Raw genomic sequence first — 21,809 nt, 5'->3', positions numbered from 1 at the left:
AAATATTGAGGAACTTATTATTATTCTTATGTTCCTTTGCTTTAAGTATGTGAAAAAATTGTTTGCAACAGTTTTTTACAATATTACTAAAAATACAAATTCATCCTCGTTTATTGTCAGGCCTGGATGAAAAATATGTTGAATATCTCACTAATTAAAAAAAAAAAAAAAAAAAAAAGATCACTTACCTTGAAGTAAATCTATTAATCTTGGGTAAGAAAAAAAAAAAGATTTAATCATCCTAAATGAAGATAAAGTGACTTTCCTTGATTGACCCTTTTGGAGCACGCTCATGGAGTTGTTTATTGTTTATACACCTTTTAGCTGTTTCCTATTATTTCCTAATGATTCAACCCACTGTGCCCACACGTATCGTTAAAGTAACATCTAATCCTCATCATCTCAACACAACACACCCACTCTGTGCTGTTTGCAGGACGCTGTGGCACCGCAGCGTCACGCTACTCAGAGCTCAGCTGCAATCAGTCCCACATGTTTGATGAACTGGAGGCCATCGCCCCTCGGTCCACTTCCTGTCCGTCTCTGGACCAGCTATCGGACTCATCCGGTCGCCCTTCACCGGATAGAGGTACACACACACACACACACATGCGCGCACAATTTTAATGTGTCCAATACTTTGGTTTATAACCGAATACCTGAAAAGTGAATGACATTCCCAGCAGCCTCAGCTGTGCTTTTCTCGTAGTCTAGTTAGGTCCTAATTAGCAAACGTTAGCATGCACCATTAGTAATCGTCTTGTGATTTGATGTTGCGTGCATGTCTTCTCTGTAGCCTTTCCTCTCGGCGTGCCCTGATGAAATTGATCTACAAGTTGGAGAGTTTGAGGGGGAATAGTTTGCTCGAGGGCAAGTTTAAACACGACGATGCTGTAAAGGAGGTCTCACTTGTTAGCAACAGTCTTTTTAAAGATGCGTAAAAGCTTCAAAATTCACAAGAGTGGATTTTTTTTTTTTAAATCTCTTTAAGTTTGTGTCAACCCATAGACCTTGTTTCAGGGATCTATCCAAAGACCCATTGATTTTGAGACGAGGGAACCAGAAGCTGTAACTGCCGCCATCGTGTTGTGCTCAATGTTTGTTTGTTTGTTTGCTTCCATCTCTCCGTGGCTCCCAGTAACATCTCAATTAGACATGTGCTCCTTCCTCTGTGACTTCGGCCTTGTTACAGACGGGGATGGGCTTATCTGTGCACTCACTGTGTCAGGTCTTTGTGTCAGCAAATGTTGCCCAACAAAAGCAGAGTAAATGTGATGTGTGTGTGTGTGTGTGTGTGTGTGTGTGTGTGTGTGTGTGTGTGTGTGTGTGTGTGTGTGTGTGTGTGTGTGTGCATGCCTGCCTGTGATAGATACCATGTGTAAATGTGTGTGTGTCCTGGAGGTGGTTCAGTGAGCTGCTGAGAGAGACATTAGCCGATGAAGACTTCCTCCACCTCCCTCGTAGCCCGCTAATCCCCGACAAGGTGTTTAACCTGCTTGTTTGACCCGAACCTCCATCTGACCCCGACGGCCTTTGCCCCGAGGATGTGGAAGGATCAGGGCGACCGCTGCCATAGTGACCGCAGCGTGATAAAAATCAGCCCGGGGCTCAAGCCCAATGTGAGCTAATGCTGCAGACTGATTTTTATCAGAGACTGACATGAAGCACCATTTACATTTGTATAGAATGGGGCCGATTTAAAGCTCCACTGAGCAGGATTTTTATTGGACAAATAGAGATTTGTTATCGGCCTCAATCACAGAGGGGCTGAAATGAGAAGGATATTTCATCTTCAAATACATGTGGGGACCCAGGTCCTGCTTGTGCTTACAGAAAGTAATAGGCAGATAACTAAGAACTAGATAATTTGTATATGCAGCCCGAAGTAACACAGCTTTCAGAACCCTGAAAGATTTGACTTTTAAACAATTTGATTATGAGGATGTGTGACTTGTATTTTCTCCAAAGGACACGAGACCTTTGTTGAATTTCACAGCTCTGAGGCCTCATTACAGAGAGGTCATAAGTCTGAAATCTTATCTCAGTTTGACATTTAGATTTTTTGTATTACAGAAACATATTTCCTCCTTCCATCTTATCTTTTGATAGGAATCTAGTTATTACAGAACCGTCCTAATTTAAGGATTTCCTAAATTAAGTCTTAAATTCAAAATAACTGCCAAAACTGGAAGCAGCTTTGATGCTAGGTCTTTATGGCAATGACATTGAAGATGGGGAATAATATGATCGCCGAACTGTAATGATTGAAAGGCTACTCAAACCCTATAATGGCGCTGTAAATCTTCTGGTCCATGTATTAACGGGTATATGTCAAGTGCCAAGACGATTCATTTTGAATTTGATCGACGTACTACGTCATCCTCTGGAGAGGCCTACAAGGAGGCAGGACTCTGCCAGGGGTTGTGCACACGATGAGAAGAGATACGGGCATGACAGGACGAGTGCTGATTGAAGAATTTTATTCACAGTTATAGTCTGGATTTAAGATAAGACAGGAGGTCTGAGACCGGATAGGACTCAGCCATGAGTTTAGGAATTGCTTCTGCAATCGTATTTTTGTTATATTTAAAACTGAAGTTAAGATTGGACAAGTAGTCAGGATATCTTTCTATAATGAGACTGCAGGTATTTAACTCAATGAGTTTGCTTTTTTCCCCAGACTTAATCTTGCCAAAGTATAAAGCATTTGAACAAGAAGTGTGTCTGCTGTCTTTCTCCCTCCGACTGGGTGGTAACCAGTACCTCCAACACCTTAATCACGAGATTACTCATTCGTTATCTGCCACTGTGTTTGCTGAGTGTCTTTCAATCTCGCAGCTAATGATGGACTAATACCCCGGCCTAACTGAAAGTGTGTCCCGCCACGTTGTGTCACGCTCACGGTTATCCCAGGGATTTCCTCTCAACGACTCCTTGATTTATCAGTCGAGGCAACAGTTCCTTTCTTCGCACCTGAGGGGATTACTTTACCAAATGTCAGCTCGCAGACGGACACATGTGAGACGTCCCAAGGGAAAACACTTACAGGAGAGTGTGTGTGTGTGTGTGTGTGTGTGTGTGTGTGTGTGTGTGTGTGTGTGTGTGTGTGTGTGTGTGTGTGTGTGTGTGTGTGTGCGTGCGTGCGTGCGTGCGTGCGTGCGTGGACAATCTGAAAAACTTTCCTCCTACTTTTTGGGATGTTGCTGGGAATGTGTGTGTGTGTGTGTGTGTGTGTGTTTTCAGTGGGGTACCTGTAGCAGAGCGTGTTGTGTGAAATCCCCTCGGTGAGGAATGGCAGCTCCACACCCAGCCAGCGTGGGCTGGGGATTTGCATGGGCCCCGAGCCACACTGTCACTGATCCGCTTTTAATTGGGTGTGACGATGAGAACTTTGCAGCCTGAGGGGGGAGGAGGGGGTGAGTTGCTCTGGGGTGGGGGTGTTTTTGGGCTCCGTGGAAAGACGGCGGTGTAGTTTACGGTATATTCATGATCCAGTTCAACAAGTCATTGGGAGTAATTATCTTCAAAGGTCAACGGTTGACGATGTACTTTTTAACATTTTAACACAGGACTTGTTGTACATTGAAAAACATGTTTTCGTTTTCACAATTGCTTCAAGTGTTTTCTTTCACCTTTTTAACCATGCAATTTCTCTAAGGATGGAAATATCTGTTTGTCATTTGGTCGGTCAGTCTTTTGGTGACTTTGGTATTTGGTACACACATCCATGTTCCCTCTCTGGATGAATTGCAATAACTTTGGTGATCCCTAAACTTTTTATTTAGTGCAAAATGAGTTTCCTCTGTCGGGTGGAAGGAGCTCAGACATGTGGAGTTAGTTCGGAGTAGAAGAAAAGAGAGAATAAGCCAGTTGAGATGGAGTCGAGCATTTTGATCAGGATGCGTTCCGGTGCATCCAACTGGCAGGAGACACTTGTGTGGACCCAGAACACGCTCTGTGTCTCCTCCGTATCCCCCAGCAGGAGCTGGAAAACGTTGCTGGGGATCTGGATGTCTCGTCTACCTTGCTGAGCCTGCGGCCCCGGATAAGTGGCAGGAAATGGATGGATGGATTTTATGCCTGAATATAAGATGCTTTAAGTTGTTTGTCTGCTTATTGTTAGCAGCTGCTTTACAGACCCGTCCGCGGTCTGTTTATATACCCAAATTATTCACCTACACAAAAGCAAACCCGTTTGACAGAAGTCACGTCGTTATTTGTTATGTGCTGCAGCGCCGCAGGATGTTTTTATCTTATTTCAGACTTTGTTGTCTCCCCCTGCAGAGCTGTCTCCCGGCCTGGCGGCGCTGACGGTGGGCTGTGACTCCGGGAATCTGGGCTCCCTGTCCCGGGTCCAGCTGCTCCTCCTGGACCGACCGCAGCCCGAGACCATGCCGAGTCTATTCGGTCCGGAAGAGGAGCTCTCACCGGTGCCGGACTGGTCTGATTTCATGATGCAGTATAATCCAGGAGGTATACGTAGATAGATATAAACCCATTTTCTCTGAAAAGGGATAAAGTATCAAATGTAGCAATAAATTCCACCAAAACACAAAACAAGAAATAAAATGAAACACTAAAAGCCACAATTTTGAGCGTGAAAATTCATTGGAAACCTAATTCAAGGTCCACTAACTAGATTTTTTAGGTGCATTCAACCTGCACTGGAAAACCAGAAATATAATTTTGTCAAAATAACACATTTCCCGTCACACATACAACTCTGATAATAAAACTCATCCATGCAAAACCAATATCCATTTCCTCAGTAAGAAGAAGTGTTTGCTGTCAAATTTGAAGACTTCAAATAAATTGAGAGAAAGTGATGTTGACAGAAGTATTGAGGGAAAGCCACACAAACCCAGTTTAATACCAGGATCAAACACAATCCAGCCAAAACATCCAGACACAGCTTATTAATGCCAGGAGCCAAAAGAGGAAGTTCACGCTCCAATTAGTCAACATCAAGTTTCCTTTCTAACTTTTGGAACTTCTTAATTATTATTAAATCTGTTATTAAGTATCTGTGATTTGTGGTCATGTGAAATCATTGCTTGTGATTGTTGTTGATTATTGTGAGTGTATTTTTAAAGTCCATTGTGGCTGACAAGCAATCTCAGTATAAGTATAAGCCTCCTGCTCTGACTAAATCTTTCTGACAGTTTGAATGAGATCGTTAGATAAGCAAAAACCGTCACTTTAATAACAGGGAGCAGTCAAACAGGTGTGTGTGTGTGTGTGTGTGTGTGTGTGTGTGTGTGTGTGTGTGTGTGTGTGTGTGTGTGTGTGTGTGTGTGTGTGTGTGTGTGTGTGTGTGTGTGTGTGTGTGTGTGTGTGTGTGCGTGTGTGAGGTTAAAACACACATGACCAATCAGCGGGGAAAACACATCGCTGTAGGTGTGTTTTCTCCGTCCGTGGTCGGCCTTGAGAGTCAGCGATGCCTTTATGGCGTTCGAGCGGCTTTTCTTTTAACGAGCTGTGATACCGCCTCTCATCTGCTCCCAGGCATGCCGCTGCGAGCGCTTAACTGCTTTCCCCCCCGAAGGTGTGGCAGCTCAGAGGAAAAGGTTTATAGGGATATCAGGACGTGCCATATTAATAAAGATCAAACCGCTAGAGTGGATCATTAACCGGGAAAGTCCGACTAAGATAGCTGGAGACTCTTAGAACCGAGCACTGCATGCATAACAATGGATAAGAAACTGAGACGAGGGTGTGCAGAGAAGCCATTCAGTCTAGCGCCTGTTGTTTATAGTCTGATAACGCATCGGGGAGAGAGATAAACACTGCAGACGTTTAAAGGTTCACTTCAAGCTAATTCTAAAAGAACATCTTTCACTTAACTTTAGTGGTAGGTGGATAGTTTAGGGTTTATTTATCCAGGTATTGAGATATCTGTCCCAGAGATTTGTGTCTCTATTTGACCATCTGACACTTTTAAGCAACAATCTCAGCAAATATTGGCTCGGTCACACCAATTAAAACCAGTGTGCAATCTCACAGTTCAGAGTTCCTCTTTCTCCCACTCTGACCTGCACATATTTTGTTGTTTGACCAATAGAAACCGTGAAATACTGAAATCCTTGTTTTTTTGAATGATGTGCCATCAACAGTTGATACCCCAGTCTCTTACAGTGACACGTTTGTTGCACTGAAGGCGAAAGGTGTCAGTATGCTTTGAACGAACAGCGTCTGATACACCCTCTCCCGACAGCTTTCCGACTCCGGACCAACACTTGACCCTCCTTAAGTCCCGCCCCCCCTTATTTACTAGGTCGGACAAGTTTGACAAAAAGAAACATGGTGGCGCTTGTTCCTTTTAGCCAGGTGCATTATTAGTTTCTGGGCGCCAGGCAATATAGCTTCAATAAGCTGACATCAAGAACTACAGAATGCGAAGGAAAGATATATTCACAATGATACATTTTACTGGGGTAACTTTTCCAGTTGGGACATTAGAAGTTTTGTATGTCCAAATAAATAACAACAAAAGTTACATCAGGGCGGCACATAGAGATAATATAAACAAAGGAATGTTTGCGTTAATCTTTAAGGCCATCTTTTAGCTTTCGGTAATTTATGTCATCATACAAATACGTCAGCATCCAACCTAAACAAATTCTTTAAAGGTGCATACTATGAGATTGGTAACATTTTGTTGCCTCTCAACGGCTCTCAACATGGCGAACCCTAAGCAGGTGGCTCGTAGCTAACCATGCTAACAGTGCTAACAGTAAAAACTACGACAAACGTGCCAACACAGCTAACAATGTTTACCTGAGGGGGATCCTCTCTGTCGGCAGCTTTTTGCTCTGCCTTCTATTGTGCGGTCGTTCACAACAGACGTACACTTTAGTCTTTAGACTTGATCGGATGACACTCAGTGCAAGTATATGTGACCGTACCTTCACTCTGGATAATCCAAAGACCTTAACTGTGAACAATTTTCATTGGCACCACTTTCTCCTGGAGAACGAGTCTGAGTTAGCAGCACCATTGAAATTCCATTGAGCTCCATTGTTTTGACATAGCTGCAGAAATCTCAAAACCTGAACAAATAAAACCAAATTTTTCAGCATGGCTGCGTAGATATCACCAGATGCAATTGCGGAAAAAAAAAAAACTTTGCTTGCCAGCAAAAGAGAAATATGTGCTTTTGTTTTCCATGCTTCTGTGCCACCAATGTTTACGAGAGAAAATCTGTCTGAGTTTGCTGAAAGCTTGTCTTTCCTTTCTCTGTGTCTCCAGAACAATGTTTGCACCTGGCACGCTCCTGTAGACAGGTGCTCCACCAGGGTTTTGTCGCTCTATTTTTTTGCTATTATTTGCTCAGAGGTTAAGAGACATAATTGGAACTAATACACGACATTACTCATATCTGTGCACACACACTCCAGTACAAAAGACAAGTGCAGGTAAGTGTGCGCCGGAGGCCAACACTTATGCACACACATGCTCGGGCGCACACGCCTGCCGACTGCAAACACACAATCGCTTCCTCTCCTTTTAGCTTGACGCTGTGTCCTGTGTGGTTTTGTCAGGTGGTTTGAGGCCCCTCACAGCTGGCAGCATCTCTGAAAGGTGCGACTCTGCAGGGAAAGTCCAGGAAAACAAATCGGTGAGTGCCGCTGCCCCTTTGGTGCGCCGCCTTTCACTCTCTACCCCCCTCCTCCGTTCATCTATCAGATTTTCCTCCAAAAGCAGGCCTGCGCCTTGTCGTGAGCAAACACTAGACCTTCGACAATCAACTCCCGTCAGACAAAAACCCCCAAACCTGGCGCACACAGTCACCAGCCTACACAAAGACCCCCTTTTTACAGACTTGAACTGGCATGCATTTATAACTGTCATTCCAGTTAGAAGGGCCGAATTGTTGTTGATAATTGAGACACAATATAACAGAGGGCACGCGGCGTGCAGCAGGTGTGTGGTTAATCAGTCACGGGCTGCAGGAGGGGGGAGGCCTGACTGTACCGGAGCAGGCGGGCTTTTACACCAGCTCATTGCTCTGTCGCAGGGGGGTACGCTTGGCTAAACGCCCGACACGGTGGGATTCTTTCAGAGGATGCACCACCACCAGGATCAGACAGGGGTTGAGAGGTCAGGGGGGTAAACAGGGCTTGTGCATGCTGGGCTGCAGCGGAATGGACGCAGGTGCTCCACGTGATCTACGATTAATCTCCCCTTTATGACGAATGAGAGAGGGCCCCTGAAAAGCATGAATGAGACTCATAAGCCCCCTGCAATTATGCCAAACCACAATGACGAGCTGGAGTGCTCAGAGCAGGATTCATACGAGCATTTGCATAATGCACCTCACTGAACCACGTATCCACACATTGGATTATTTATAAAGGAGAGAAAGTGATAAACCAGGGGTGGGTTTGGAGTTGGGAAGAAGGAGATGCTGCTTTCGTTGAGTGAAACCTCCAATGTTCTGCAACATTGAGACTCAGGAGTGTCTGGAGTTTTAGAAGAATAGTTTGACATTTTGAGAAATGAGTGCTTATTCTTTCTTGCAGAGAGTCGGATGAGAAGTTTGATTCTTGTCATCACAGTTTGGTTGCCGGACAAGACAGTCAAGAAATAGTCCGATACACAAACCCCCCCCTCCCCCCATGAGTGTTAGCCACCATTGCTATTGAGAGTCAATCAGAGCTGTGGCGAACAGGACTAAAAAGTATATTCAAAAAAATAAATGTGTACTCTAGAGCCTTGGACACCCAGAATGATGTCTTGGCTTTGCAACTAATAACAACAAGTTTGTTTATTCTGTCCTCTGTGTCCCTGCAGGATCAGTCTGAAGGAGGTTCTGGGTCTCCGTCTTCATGGATCATAGACCCGAGTCCATCACTCAACATGCTCAGATCCGCCGTTTCTCCCTGCGTGTCCGATCACGGTACAGTATCCTTTTAAACCTACCCAGAAAATAAGTATTTCTCTTTATCTGTGTGTGCTGCTATGGCATATCTCCTCTCTGTTAAAACTGGCGCTCTCTCTTAAGAGCCTATAACAACAATAGTCAATCAATACAAGAGCCCGTCTTCACCATTAGCGTCTGATCCGGTAAAAGCCCACTCAGTCCCCGTCAGCTCTGGTTTATGAGGATCCATTGTCTCCTCACTGTCAGCGCTGTGTTTGGCGTTCCCTTGCCTCCGGTACACTTAAGCCCGCTAATCCCTGCGAGGGCCAGCTGGCTGGCAGTATCACCTTCACCTGTGTGGCCGACTTGTGTACATTCATGAGGGACGGTTCAGAGGCAGCGCTTACTGTACGGACCACAAGCACCGGAAAGCTGGCAGCGCAAGACAGGAAAAAGGTCGGCCGGGGCACCGTCACGACATGGAAGTGGAGGACCACCTCTTTTTTTCCACTTGTTTTCATCTGACCACATCTGTCGCACTGCTGGTGACTCCCTCGTGCAGTATCAGTCATCGTTCTATCACGCTAATGGGCCGTGGTATTCAGTGTTCCTCGAGAATGTTACAAATGCATCCATCATATCAGTGATTGATATGTCTGAGGGCCGAGCTGCAGCTAACCGTTGGGACCAAAGACACGGCGATATGTCTTTCTAATCCAACATGGCTGATGTCAAGCGCCAAAGCTGCTAAGCTTAATTATTGTATCACTCAGTGTTTGTGCTGGTTTTGACGGAGGAAGGTGGACCTATGGGTTCTTTGTTGTTATTGCCACTACAGTGCACCCGATACTGTGGTCAAGATTTGGAGTCGTGCACGCTGCCACTTTCCACTATATCGCTGAAGTCGGCCAACTTTATGAAGGTGCAAAAGCACTCTTATAGCGGAAAGGAAAGCCCAATGGTGAATGAAAGGCTGACCTAGGGGGCCCCGAGTTGGTCTAGGGCCCTGTAATGTATCGGCATATATACAGACACTTGTTGACTCTACTGTGAAATGTGTTACTCAGTTTCTTGTGTGATCACACCCGTCATCTCTGGGACTAGGAATGAGTTTTATATCATTTAACAGCCTTTTCTTTTCAAAGAATGATTGATTTATTAGCTTGTTAAAGGAATACAATGTGCATCAATTGTCATAGCATACAATGTCAGAAATTGCCTTCAGCGTTAAAATTCAGCTTCTTTTTTTTTTAACACCATACACGACAAAGCTGTCACTGTTTAACTACCCTGTAAGAATTAGGCAAACTGGACTCATGAAGGAAGACGTCACCCAGAGGATCTTGGTGATGGCTTGTGTGCTTTGACCTTTTAGAGGCCAAATGCATGGCCACGCTCTTGGGGGGGGGGGGGGGGGGGGTCATCAGCAGGGCGTGGAAGGGTCACTCCTGAGGTCACACCGTCTCTAAAAGATGCCCAGTGTGTGGCATGTCTTTGTCTGGATAGGTGAGATTTGGTTACCCTGGAGGTGCGAGCAGTTAAACCCTTTGAATGGGGCTTCAGAGTAATGGAGGGAATGACCCCATTATGACTCAATGTATATGAGACAGTGGAGAAAATGGGCTGGAGACACCATTTGGATCTGGAATAGTTGATTAGTTCACATGACTAACTGTTGCTTAACATTTAGATTCAGGGAAGATAGGTTGGAAATATAAACTATAATGTATTTATATATAAATAAAAGCTTTTAATTTTCTTTGCATTATATAATTGTGAATTTAAAGCTGCTGTAATTTATGTTTCATATCAACTATGGTGCTCTGCATTTCCCCACAGCTTTAGCTCTCAGCTTTTTGGGGTCTTTCAGCCGGCATCTTAACTCACAACTCCGTCTCAAAGCTCTCAAACAACCACGTTTCCAGCAGCAGGCAGCTGTTTTCAGCTTCACATAGACCACTGTAGGCTACCTGCTCAGCACCAAACGTCCGACAGAGTTAGCGACCAACTGGTGAACACAATGGAGCGAACCAGCTACTTTAAGGCCATTTTTCTCAGGAGGTGGTGTAGCTCAAAAACAAAGTAAAAAGTAGAGTGAATAAGGGACTTAACATTAATCAGGTGGACAGAAACACGACTCAAACTGAAAGCAAGCTTTGCTCCGTGTCTGCTGGATGTGTTAAAGTCAACTATTTGCTAAAACGTTCACTGTAACAACTTTATAATGTGATAATATGTCAGTGTTGTGTTTACAGCTTTTGTAAAGTACTAAAGAAATCATAAAAAAAAATAAGCGATTATTACTGATTTGATAGTTTGGGGCAGTTTGTACAACAAAACTTTAAAATTTTAAAGGTGTCACCAACATTATTCACTCTGTTCCAAAACAACGATCGAAAGTTTACTCATATAATTTAGAATGACACGTCCATACATTTGGGGAACTCACAAGAGACTGGAGTCAAAATAAGAACGTCGACATGGAAAGAGCAGACACACAAATATCCTGGCAAGCTCCAAAAGCACTGCATCCTACATTTCCCATAATGCACTTGAATAATGTCATTTTTTTTAAAACTTTGTACAGCTTTAGCAGAGCCACATAGACGACATTATGTGATGCCTTCAGTGACCCTTAATTTATTAAATCAGAATTTTTTTAAATTTAATGATGAGTAATTTCTCTGACACCAGTTCCATATCAATGAATTGCCCTCCTGCCTCTGGATCGATCGACAGCGGTTGACCAATTGTGAGATTAAAGTGAAGCTGCGATAAGATGCTCCCCAGTGAGGCTCATGTTAAGACCTTTGTCCGTTTGCTGCTCATCAGGAATTCATAGGTAGAATAATCCCTCCCCTCATAATTGTTTCATGTGACTGTGCCCCGGTCACTCCGCGCTCACTCCAGAGTTTAGCATTCAGCTGCTACTAAAGATGTTAGCGTCCAAATGAATGTAGCGATGTGCGGGGCCACAAAGAGCACTAATCTGAACTGACCCCGGTGAATTGTTCCAGAAAGCTGAGGAAGCTACGCGACAGATTAGCCTCCAGAAAGACAGAGATGCTGCAAGCAGAGATTAGTCGTGTACTAAGCAAGGATCGTTTCCCCCCCAGAGGACCACACACTGACAGTGTAGCCATGTCACCATTGTCTCTAAGCCACCGCCACTGTGGACTCATTGGCTATTGTCTCCGAAATCCTCCAGCGTCCCCCCCCCCCCCCCCAAATAAAACTGGACTCTTTGATTGGCACTTGTCAGGGCTGATACAGAGGGTGACGTGTTGGGAAAGGCTTCGATAAAGGAGCCCTGAAAGGAAAATCCCCTCCCCATGAATAATAAATTCTGCCATTCTCTCTCAGCAGATAGAGCGGTGAAAGCTCTGGGTGGCATCAGTGAATAGCCTCGGCACGCTGATTGTCTCGCTGATGCTCATCCCTTTCTCAAACACGCAAAGAAAGAGATACAAGTCCAACCTTCTTGCCTCGGCCTGGTGCCTGGATGGTAAAGGGCAGGCGGTGTGTGTGTGTTGGAGAGAGTCGGACGAAGGGTGGGCGGCGTGTGTGTGTGTGTGTGTGTGTGTTTATTGTCTTCGGCTGCCTTTTCCAGATGAACTCGGGGATTTGACTCGGCCGCTCGCTCGCAGCCAAATCCGGCTATCTGCAGTGTTCAGATGCTGCAGTTGGTATGGTAACCTGCTCTGTGTGTTTTTAGATGGGCTCTTGTTTCCAGCTTGAACTGACCAGTAATCACTGCTGTGCATTCACGGATTAGGCCGTGTTGGAGGTTAGGATAGGAGGGTTTGGACGGGAGGAAACCAAATCCTGAATAATTTTAGTTTGGTAGTTCAGCCTACTTTAGAGAGCGTACACCACAGGAACAGTTTGGACTTTTAACCAGTGGTGAAATAATTAGTTCATCATCAGGAAATTGGTTATCAATGAATCCTTTACTTGATTAATCATTAGGAGCATTTATAAAGGAAAAACTTCAAACATTTGGTAACAAGCTTCTTAAATGTGATGATTTTCTGTTGCTGTTCTCTGTTCAATATCTCTGGAAAATGAATATCTTTGGATTTTGATTCTTTTGATCAGACAAAACAAGCAATTTGAAGACGTCACCTTGGTACGGTGGCCCTGAGAGCTCAACACACTGCAACTTAAGAAAATAAATAAATAAAGAAAACGTTTCAACTAATTTGAAAGCATAATTATAGAAAACACAACCAAATACAAAAATGCTGCAAGTTGCACAGAGAAAAAACCCAAGACCACTGCCCATTGGTCTGCGATGAAGCCAGCAGTGTACCAGCAGGACCCATGGTCACGTGTGTTTAGGTGGAAAATCGTGTTTCCTTTTCAATAAATAGCGTTAACATGCCACTGTGTAATATTGTGTATATACAATATAGTGTATTGTTTTATCGCTGTTATCATTGATAAATAAAGTATCCTACGGAGCATATATTTAATGCAGTATATCACGTCCATGCTACACAACCTCCACCAATAACACCAAGGTAAAAGATGCAACCATAATACTTTGATGTAATTGAACTTCTAAAGTTAGGTAATGTAACGTTCAGTAGCAAATAACTTGTTGAACAATGTTAGCTAGCTACGCTACTGTCGTTCGCAAACTAACATTAACGTTAGCACAACAACAGAAAAAATGCATGCTATTGCATCTGCGGCTAGTATCTTCTCCAATAATTAGCATTTTCTACTAGATACTAATATTTTATAGAACATATCATTAAACAACAGATTAATCTAAAAGAAAAATAAATACAGATTTCTATTTATGTTATGTATGAGGCATTTAAGGAAAAGTTTTAGATTTTTGAAAACTATTATCTTCACATCACATTCATCATGACGTCACTGTAGACATCCCAGACATTTGCTTTATGCTGCATTATGAAAAAAACCCCACAAGGAATGATGAATTCTGCGCTCTATAGATGAATACATTTCTCATCCCGTCGTCTGCTTTGGTGACATTGAGACTTCAGCGGGACGTGGAGGCCGACGGGAGCGTGTGATTGTGTGCAGTGTGGCGGAAGACGGCCCGTCAAATGAGACATGGCTCCATCAATCTGGGCTGCTGACCTCTGAGCGCTCACCGACGAGACAAATGAATCCAGCCCACCACGTGTGGACGGCTTCATGAATCTGCTGCCTGTCAGCTACTCGACTGGTCAAGCTTTCTCCTCCCAATGAATAGAACCAAATGTATCCCGTTTGAATTATCGCTCGTGCGCTAACGCGGGCAACACTCACGTTTGCAAAAGTAGCGTGAAGAAAAGAGTCCAAAACTTTTTTAATGGAAACTGTTGCAAAAGACAATCAGAGCCCTCCTTAAGCTCAAGTCTGCATTGACGAGGCTCTTTGTCTCTGCTCTGCTACACTAAGGAGTGCATTCTGTGGACTTTATATTCAGAGATAATCAGGCTCTTAATTGGTTGGTCAGTGACAAAATGGATGGCTGTTTAAGTTTCAGGGAGAGCGTCCGCTCCTTAGTGAGACTCTGAAAGGACCGAAGGGAGATGTGACTGTGTCATTTAGGTGAACAATGTGGCATTTAGGTGAACAATGTGATGTTTATTAAAGGAGCTGAAATGGTTTTAGGGCTTTTTTTTTTTTACCAAGTAGCTATTTCGTACCTCGTAGTTGACCATGAATACATATGTGTAATCACCACAGTCCTGAACAAGAAAAAACAGTGTTATTTTTATGTGTTTTTATATTGTATCTCTCTGCTCCAGGTTCCAGCAGAGTGGAAGGGGGCCCCACTGAGGAGGAGGAGGCCAATTATCCGGGATGGGGGGACCGAGTCGAGTCCTCAGCTGAAGGAAGGAGGCCCGGGAGTGTTGACGACAGAACTGAAGAGAAGGACGGACGGATGGAGGAGAGAAAAACAAAGGTGCTGAACTTGCTTTCCAAACTGCAGGATGACACGCCTCGGCAGCCAAATAGCAACAAAGGTTGCTCCAACTTCGAGGACTGTGAGTTTTAATCTAATGAAAATGAGATTATTTAATCCCTTTAAACTACATTTTAAAATTCAGGCAGACTGAACCAAACTAAACCTATTAGTAAACCTATTACCCTTAATACATCTTCAACCGTTTCCTCCGGGCCTTTATTCTCTGGACATTGTTTTCCTTTCACACAGGTGTAAAAATATTTTCGGTTCATTATGAAACTGTGGTGGGACAAAATAGACTTTGGCGGACCAGTCTAGGTAATTAAAGGAAACACTGTGGATGCCTCAGCGGCTGTTTAGGTCAAATTTGAAGGAAACTGTACATGGAAGGTGATTAATTTAAAGGCTTCTCAGGTTGATTACTATCTGTCGGCTTATAAGAGTCCACTGGAGGCTGTACTGAAGCAGGCGAGGAGATTTGGGTCAGAATGAATCATTTCAATAGATGAAGAAGACACAGGTCCTGGTTGAAAATGCTTTGTGTGAAATTATACTCAAGGGCTTTTCCAACTCAGCCACGTTTGAAGGTGTAATCTACCTCAGCTTGCCAACACTCTTCTTTGCCTCCTGTTAGCAGAGTAGACGATACGTGGAAAAACACAAACACCCAACGCATTTACCAACACTCCTCTCGACTCTCAAAACGTCCCCTCAATTACAGCACTTGATTTTTTTATAAGTACCTTTTTTTTTCTTTTTTTTTTTGCAAACAGGAGTTTAGCCAGGAGTTCTCCAGTTTCCCTCTAGTGCCTAATTTCTGGCATTCAAGCCTTTGTGAGTATGCTGGGGCTGGCGGGTCCGACAATAAGCATCCACACCTAAGGTCAAGGCTGAGGGGCCCTCTGCGGAGGTTAGTCAGGTCAGAGTTCTCCCGTGAGGGCTGGCTCCCCTGAAAGGGACTGATTGGACGGGCTTGTTCAGACGATAATCAAGCAGGATGAAGAACCCTGCAGCTGGCTTCACTATCCTGCAGCAAGGTTATTACTAATGGAAAGCTTTTGTTGTGTTACAGGAGAATGGACTTTGGTGTGTGTGTGTGTGTGTGTGTGTGTGTGTGTGTGTGTGTGTGTGTGTGTGTGTGTGTGTGTGTGTGTGTCCTTGTATTCATGCATATATGACAGCTTTTCAGAGCGATGTCAGGCTACAGCTTTGGTTTAGGGTTGGAGTGTAGCAGCACTGTAATATCTCAACAACCATCGCATGGATTGCCATGGAATTTAAAAAAAGATATTCATGTTCCCAAGAGGATTAATCGTAGTGACTTTGGTGATCCGATGATAATTAGGTGTAGGTGACGGTTAGACTTGGGTGGATATCCTGTGAAGATATGTTTTTCCATATCACACAGCGTTGACTTGTGTTTATCAATAAAAAAAACTTTGTTATCAAGGTTAGATTACGGTTTAAAGGACATGTAATGAAGTTCCTCATGACACTAGAAGTACAATGTGTGCGTTGTATTCTTTGAAGAAAGACACTCGCTGACTGTTCTCACTGTGTTTATTGGTGTGGCTACAAAGTTTGTATTTTACACGCCTGAATATTCACCAGGGTCCTTTTGTTTTGTTGTGTGTGTGTGTGTGTGTGTCCTTGTAAATACACACACCTGTGGTTTGTTTGTAGCTGTTAGTGTGTGTGTGTGTGTGTGTGTGTGTGTGTGTGTGTGTGTGTGTGTGTGTGTGTGTACAGACTACCTCTTGTCCAGACACTTGTACTGTGTCCCCTCATTAGGCTCTGAAAGGGCCTAACTCTCTTTATGTAATTGTTGCTTTTCGGTCCAGCACTGACCACTTGCCAAACGGTTCCCAAAAAAGAGCCCACACCAACACACACACACACACACACACACACACACACACACACACACACACACACACACACACACACACTCTCCTACCTATATCTTCCTGCACTCTGCCTCCATCCATTCAACTCTGTGAGCCTCCAGGTTGTCATCAGTCAGCGGTCGCTGCCATGCGGCTCGTGTTCAGAGTGAACAGAGAATATGTACATAAGCACAAAGACCAGATGTAATTATGTTCTCAGCACGAGATGAGTCGTGTCAAACCTGCTCCCAATGTGGATTTATAATGCCTGCTACATCTGTTAAGTTGGTACAGGATAAAATCTTTTTTTTTAATCTTTAAACCTCTCCAGTGGCATATCGGTACTTTTTTTATTTTAAAAGCCATGAATGGTGGGTCAGAAATCCACTTGCCCAAAGTCCATTTTTAGTTGCACTTATAGAAATTGTTTTATTTCTTAGCGGTTATCAAATAACAACAAAGACTAAAGTTGATAATTCACCTACTGTATATTCTTTTACATCTGCCTAAAAACTAAAACCGTACTCGTGCCCAGCAGTTTCCATTATTCAACCTGCAAAACACTGGGTGTAGACGGGACCCCTCGATTGCCACCGGGTCTTTTGCACGCTGCACGTCGGGACTACGCTTGTGCAACTCTCACTCGTTAGCCGTTCGAGGCCAGTCCTGCCTTATGGCCCCATAATATGTGACTGTGGTGAACGACCCAGGCGGAGCAGACTGTGAGTGTGTGGAGAACGGGGTGACACTGATGTCAAGTAGCTGTGGTCTCCTTTGTGTTGCCACGCCGCAGCAGCTAGCGCCTGTTCACCAGCGACGGCGTGTGTTGTGTGAGGGACTCTGTGGGCTGAGGTCTCTGATGAATGTCAATGTTGATATGGAACACCTGGCGGCCTTGAAGCCAGCCGTGCGTTGACCCCACCCACCCACCACCACCACCACCACCAGCAGCAGCAACCTTTATTACTGTCTTCTACCTGTGGGCGGAGTTCAGGCCCTAATTGTTGTTTTCAAACAGTGAATGAGCCTAAAAAGACTCGTACGGTCGACCGAATGAACAAGAAAGACCAGTCGCTTAAAAGAGAGATGAAGGGAGGGTACGGGCATTAGTGTGTGTGTGTGTGTGTGTGTGTGTGTGTGTGTGTGTGTGTGTGTGTGTGTGTGTGTGTGTGTGTGTGTGTGTGTGTGTGTGTGTGTGTGTGTGTGTGTGTGTGTGTGTGTGTGTGTGCGCGCGCGGGTGGGTGGGTGGGACGTCTCGACTGCGTGTTTGGGTACAGTGCCTTTTATGTAACCCCTGTTTGCTCAGCCTTTGGTCGGGAATACCTCTATGTATTTACCATCAGTCCAGAATGACTGGGCAAACAAACAGCTCGCCTATTGATGAGCGGCAGCGTGGAATATGCCCGCTGTATTCATAGGGCCGAGAGGGAGAGAGAGTCAATCTGTCAAAGAGTCTATTATACGGCGTCCAAACAGAGAGCGCCCTCCACAATGGCCTTATTAATGGCACAATGTCAAGGAGCGGCGGGGCAATAAGAGCAGATGATTTTGCTTTGTGAGGTAATCTCTGGAGATCTGGTATTGCAATACGACAGATGATTTGGACCCTCGGCGGGCATATCGGTGTGGATCTGCGGCAGGAGCTGATTGGGGCGTAGGCGTGTGTGTGTGTGTGTGTGTGTGTGTGTGAGACCCGCTGCGAGTGTTTGTGCAATAAGTTGTGGTTTGTGGTGAGGCCGGTGGCGTGCAGCCAGAGACAGGAGTGTGGCCGCTACGTTTGTCTTTGTTTGTTTTTCTGCCAGAGCTATAACCGCCCCCTTCAACACAAACACAAACACACACACACACACACACACACACACACACACACACACTCACACTCACACTCACACACACTGCTCAGTGTTTTTGGAGAAAGTGAGGGGGAGGAGTCGTGCGTTCACGGAGCAACAACAGCGCCTGCGGGAGAATGCTGCCAAATACTGTCACCCTCTTTTACATTGTAGTACCCACTCAAGAGACAGCGGCACACATTGCCAAATTCTGCTCTGAAAAGACTGTTTTATACAACACCGGTGAGGCGCTCTGAATATTGATGTACCAGTCAGCATTCGTATAATTGTGGGTCTTTATTGTCTTGGACACATCTTTTAAGAAGCTTTGACTGATACAAAAATCAGTCAACCTTTCCTCTTGTACTCGCTGGGTGTGGCTACACGTTTTGATAAATAAACCCAGGTCTCAAGTGGTCGATGTGGACATGCTACACATCGTTGTATCGGTTTAATTCTCCACCATTCAATCGTTCAGTCCGTTTTTTTGGAAACCACGAGCACCAAAGCATAATTCATTCAGATTTACCAGCATTGTAAACGAGGGACGGGAAAAAGTGATAACAGAAAAATCTGAATCTGTGTCCATTCCTAGATCAAAAGAATCAAAACCTTTTCTCATAAAGATGAATCCATGTTGTGAATATTGTCCCATGAAGTCCATTGTTTACTGTCAGGTCGATCGTTAAACTATGACTGCACTTTGACTGACATAAACAATATTTTATCTTCTTACCCCACCGGTTTGTTGGGTATGCTTGTTTTTCGTTACCTTGCTAGCTACAAAATAACAGTTTTCCCATCTTTCCTGTTTAGTTTAAACCCCTTTTTCCTTTTTCGGTATGCGAAATAGGTTCGTCGTTGTCGGGCAGGTTGGTTTTAAGAGGATAAAGAGAGGTGTCGTGTCGGTGTGCCGTTAAACAAGCGTTGTTAACCGTCTCTGAGCTACACCAGATGAATGACTATTGACATGTTATTCAATAGCCTCATTTTTATATGAATAATATTCATACTGGTCTGATAGTACCTAAGTTGCTACTTTGTCAGGATAAGGGTGAGAGCATGGTCCTGGTTAAGGTCTCTGGGGGTAACACATTGTGTTCTTTGACTGCACAACAACGTCATGCTAATTCTGTCTTTGCTTATGAGAGAGGAGTCTCTTTATTGTTTGCAGGAGCACAGGACACTGCTGGTGTGGAACACGTAAATATGGGTTATTGTAATTACAGTCTTGCTCTTCATGCTCTTCATGTACCTGTACTACCTGCATACCTCATCTCTGCGAATATAAATTGACAGGTGTTTACTTCCCTGTTGGAAGTTTTCATGTTTTATTGTTTTACAACATGAAACATAGAATTAATACTTTTTTTTACTTTTTTTTCAACAGAAAAAGACACTTAAATGTCAAGTGAAAACAGACATGTGATATAAATTAATTAGAAATCACAAAAAGCATTTGATTCTGGCTAAAAATGGTTGAGATTGATTGCTCTATGTTAAGTAAATATGAAATAATTTAAGTTTCATTCAAACAGAGACTTTACTGATCCTTTAGTCTTAATCCTTTAATCTTCACAGGCTCAGTTAAATCTGTGTGACAAACATCTCAACTGTATCATAGCATCAAACTCATGTAAGAATAAACTGTACTACTTGATGAAGTGAGTAGAGATTGATTGAATACATCACACATTTAAAGGCTACAAATTATATTGAAACGAGCTTCATCGGTCTGGAAACCGGCTCAGTCACTTCTCCTGCACCTCCTGCTGGTTTACTGGGCTTCTCCTGCAACACTTTTTTTCAGATAAGATTTCCATCTTTACGTTTGATGTGGAGCCTGTTTAAAAAAAGACAATACCTCATTCTATACTATTGTGGAATGATACGCTTGGCCTGGTTCTCAGGTTTTTGGCGCTCTAGTCCTCTTACCTCCTTATCTTCCTGCGCCACACTTCATATTTTATGCCTTTGTCTCGTCTCGTCGGGGCAGTAGATTTACAGGATCATCACATGTTTAACACTTAAACCCAAAACATCCCATAAACCTATTTCTCATATGCTGCAGTTAAAGCTCGGTTTAGACTCTGTTTGTGTGTGTGTGTGTGTGTGTGTGTGTGTGTGTGTGTGTGTGTGTGTGTGTGTGTGTGTGTGTGTGTGTGTGTGTGTGTGTGTGTGTGTGTGTGTGTGTGTGTGTGTGTGTGCGAGAATGCTATTTGCTCTAAATTCGTGCTCTTAATCACATATTTCCGGGCTGTTTATGGGGCATGTTGCACATTCTCCTGCTATTAAGAAAAGGGGGTCACCTCCTCTCCACTGCTGAATGTGACCTTTGTTAAAGGAATTATGGGACACTTTATACAGTGTGATGAGGAGCAGAAACAAAAGTCTGGGATTAAGCGGGAAAGAGCAACAAACAAGGGAACTCGTTAAAAAAAAACACAATAGACCTGTGTGTGTGTGTGTGTGTGTGTGTGTGTGTGTGTGTGTGTGTGTGTGTGTGTGTGTGTGTGTGTGTGTGTGTGTGTGTGTGTGTGTGTGTGTGTGTGTGTGTGTGTGTGTGTGTGCGTGCGTGCGTGCGTGTGTGTGTGTTATAAATTGCATCCTAGCTCTGACACAGTTTGACAAATCAGTTATGGAAGTACACACTAAAAGATTGTCCTTTTTTTCTAGCATATAAATGTAGCTGGTTTTGTACTAATTTGTCATTTGTCAAGTGCCTTCATCATTTCAAGTGTTTATTGTAAAAAAAATATATATATTATGGCGTCAGTTCTGTACACTGAAGCTAATGTGGAAGTGCCTTAAACTTACATTCCTGTCCACCAGGGGGCGACTCCTCTGGCTGTATAGAAGTCTATGAGAAAAATGCTCCTCTCCCCACTGCTGTCTCCTGGAATGTCCTCCAGCAGAAGTCAGGCAGTGCCTGTTCATGTGTTTTAAAAATAAATACAGCCACACCTCCCCCAAAAACCTGCAAGAAGGTGCCGGATTTTGAATGAATGCAGCCAAAAGCATGATTCATCGTGCCTGTGAGGTCATTTTCGGTCTGTCACTGTTCGATATAGCACCACGTAGCAAAGACACTGACAGTGGAAACACACAGAAGCACGTAAAAAAAACACACAGTGATTTAAAACCAATCTGGCCCGAGCGCCCCCACCGGCGGGGGCAACGCATGCATCCAAAAATGAATCCACTCATAACGTGCACTCATCAGTAACGGATATAATGATGCCGCATACCTGCTCAAACTGCAGCTCCTGCGCTACAAAGTCATCTCAGCTGTTTGT

The 21,809-nt window shown here is 44.0% G+C and overlaps 1 protein-coding gene across 5 annotated transcripts in view; it reads left to right on the top strand.

Moving 5' to 3' along the window:
- LOC137877374 (histone-lysine N-methyltransferase 2D) overlaps window positions 1-21,809 on the top strand; it is a 61,107-nt gene that overhangs the window by 27,380 nt on the left and 11,918 nt on the right. For all 5 annotated transcript variants that reach the window (XM_068717241.1, XM_068717243.1, XM_068717244.1 and 2 more), the window contains 5 exons: window positions 437-589; window positions 4,285-4,473; window positions 7,542-7,618; window positions 8,794-8,899; window positions 14,635-14,874. In XM_068717241.1, the coding sequence (XP_068573342.1) occupies window positions 437-589; window positions 4,285-4,473; window positions 7,542-7,618; window positions 8,794-8,899; window positions 14,635-14,874 (765 nt within the window). The remainder of the gene's footprint in view (window positions 1-436; window positions 590-4,284; window positions 4,474-7,541; window positions 7,619-8,793; window positions 8,900-14,634; window positions 14,875-21,809) is intronic.

This window comes from Cebidichthys violaceus, unplaced genomic scaffold (genome assembly GCF_023349555.1).
Source record: "Cebidichthys violaceus isolate CVI_PGR_0920_01 unplaced genomic scaffold, fCebVio1.0.p SCAF_21, whole genome shotgun sequence".
Classification (NCBI taxonomy): Eukaryota; Metazoa; Chordata; class Actinopteri; order Perciformes; family Stichaeidae; genus Cebidichthys; species Cebidichthys violaceus.
The sequence above is the reverse complement of the archived record's forward strand: the minus strand, read 5'-3'. Positions and strand labels throughout refer to the sequence as shown.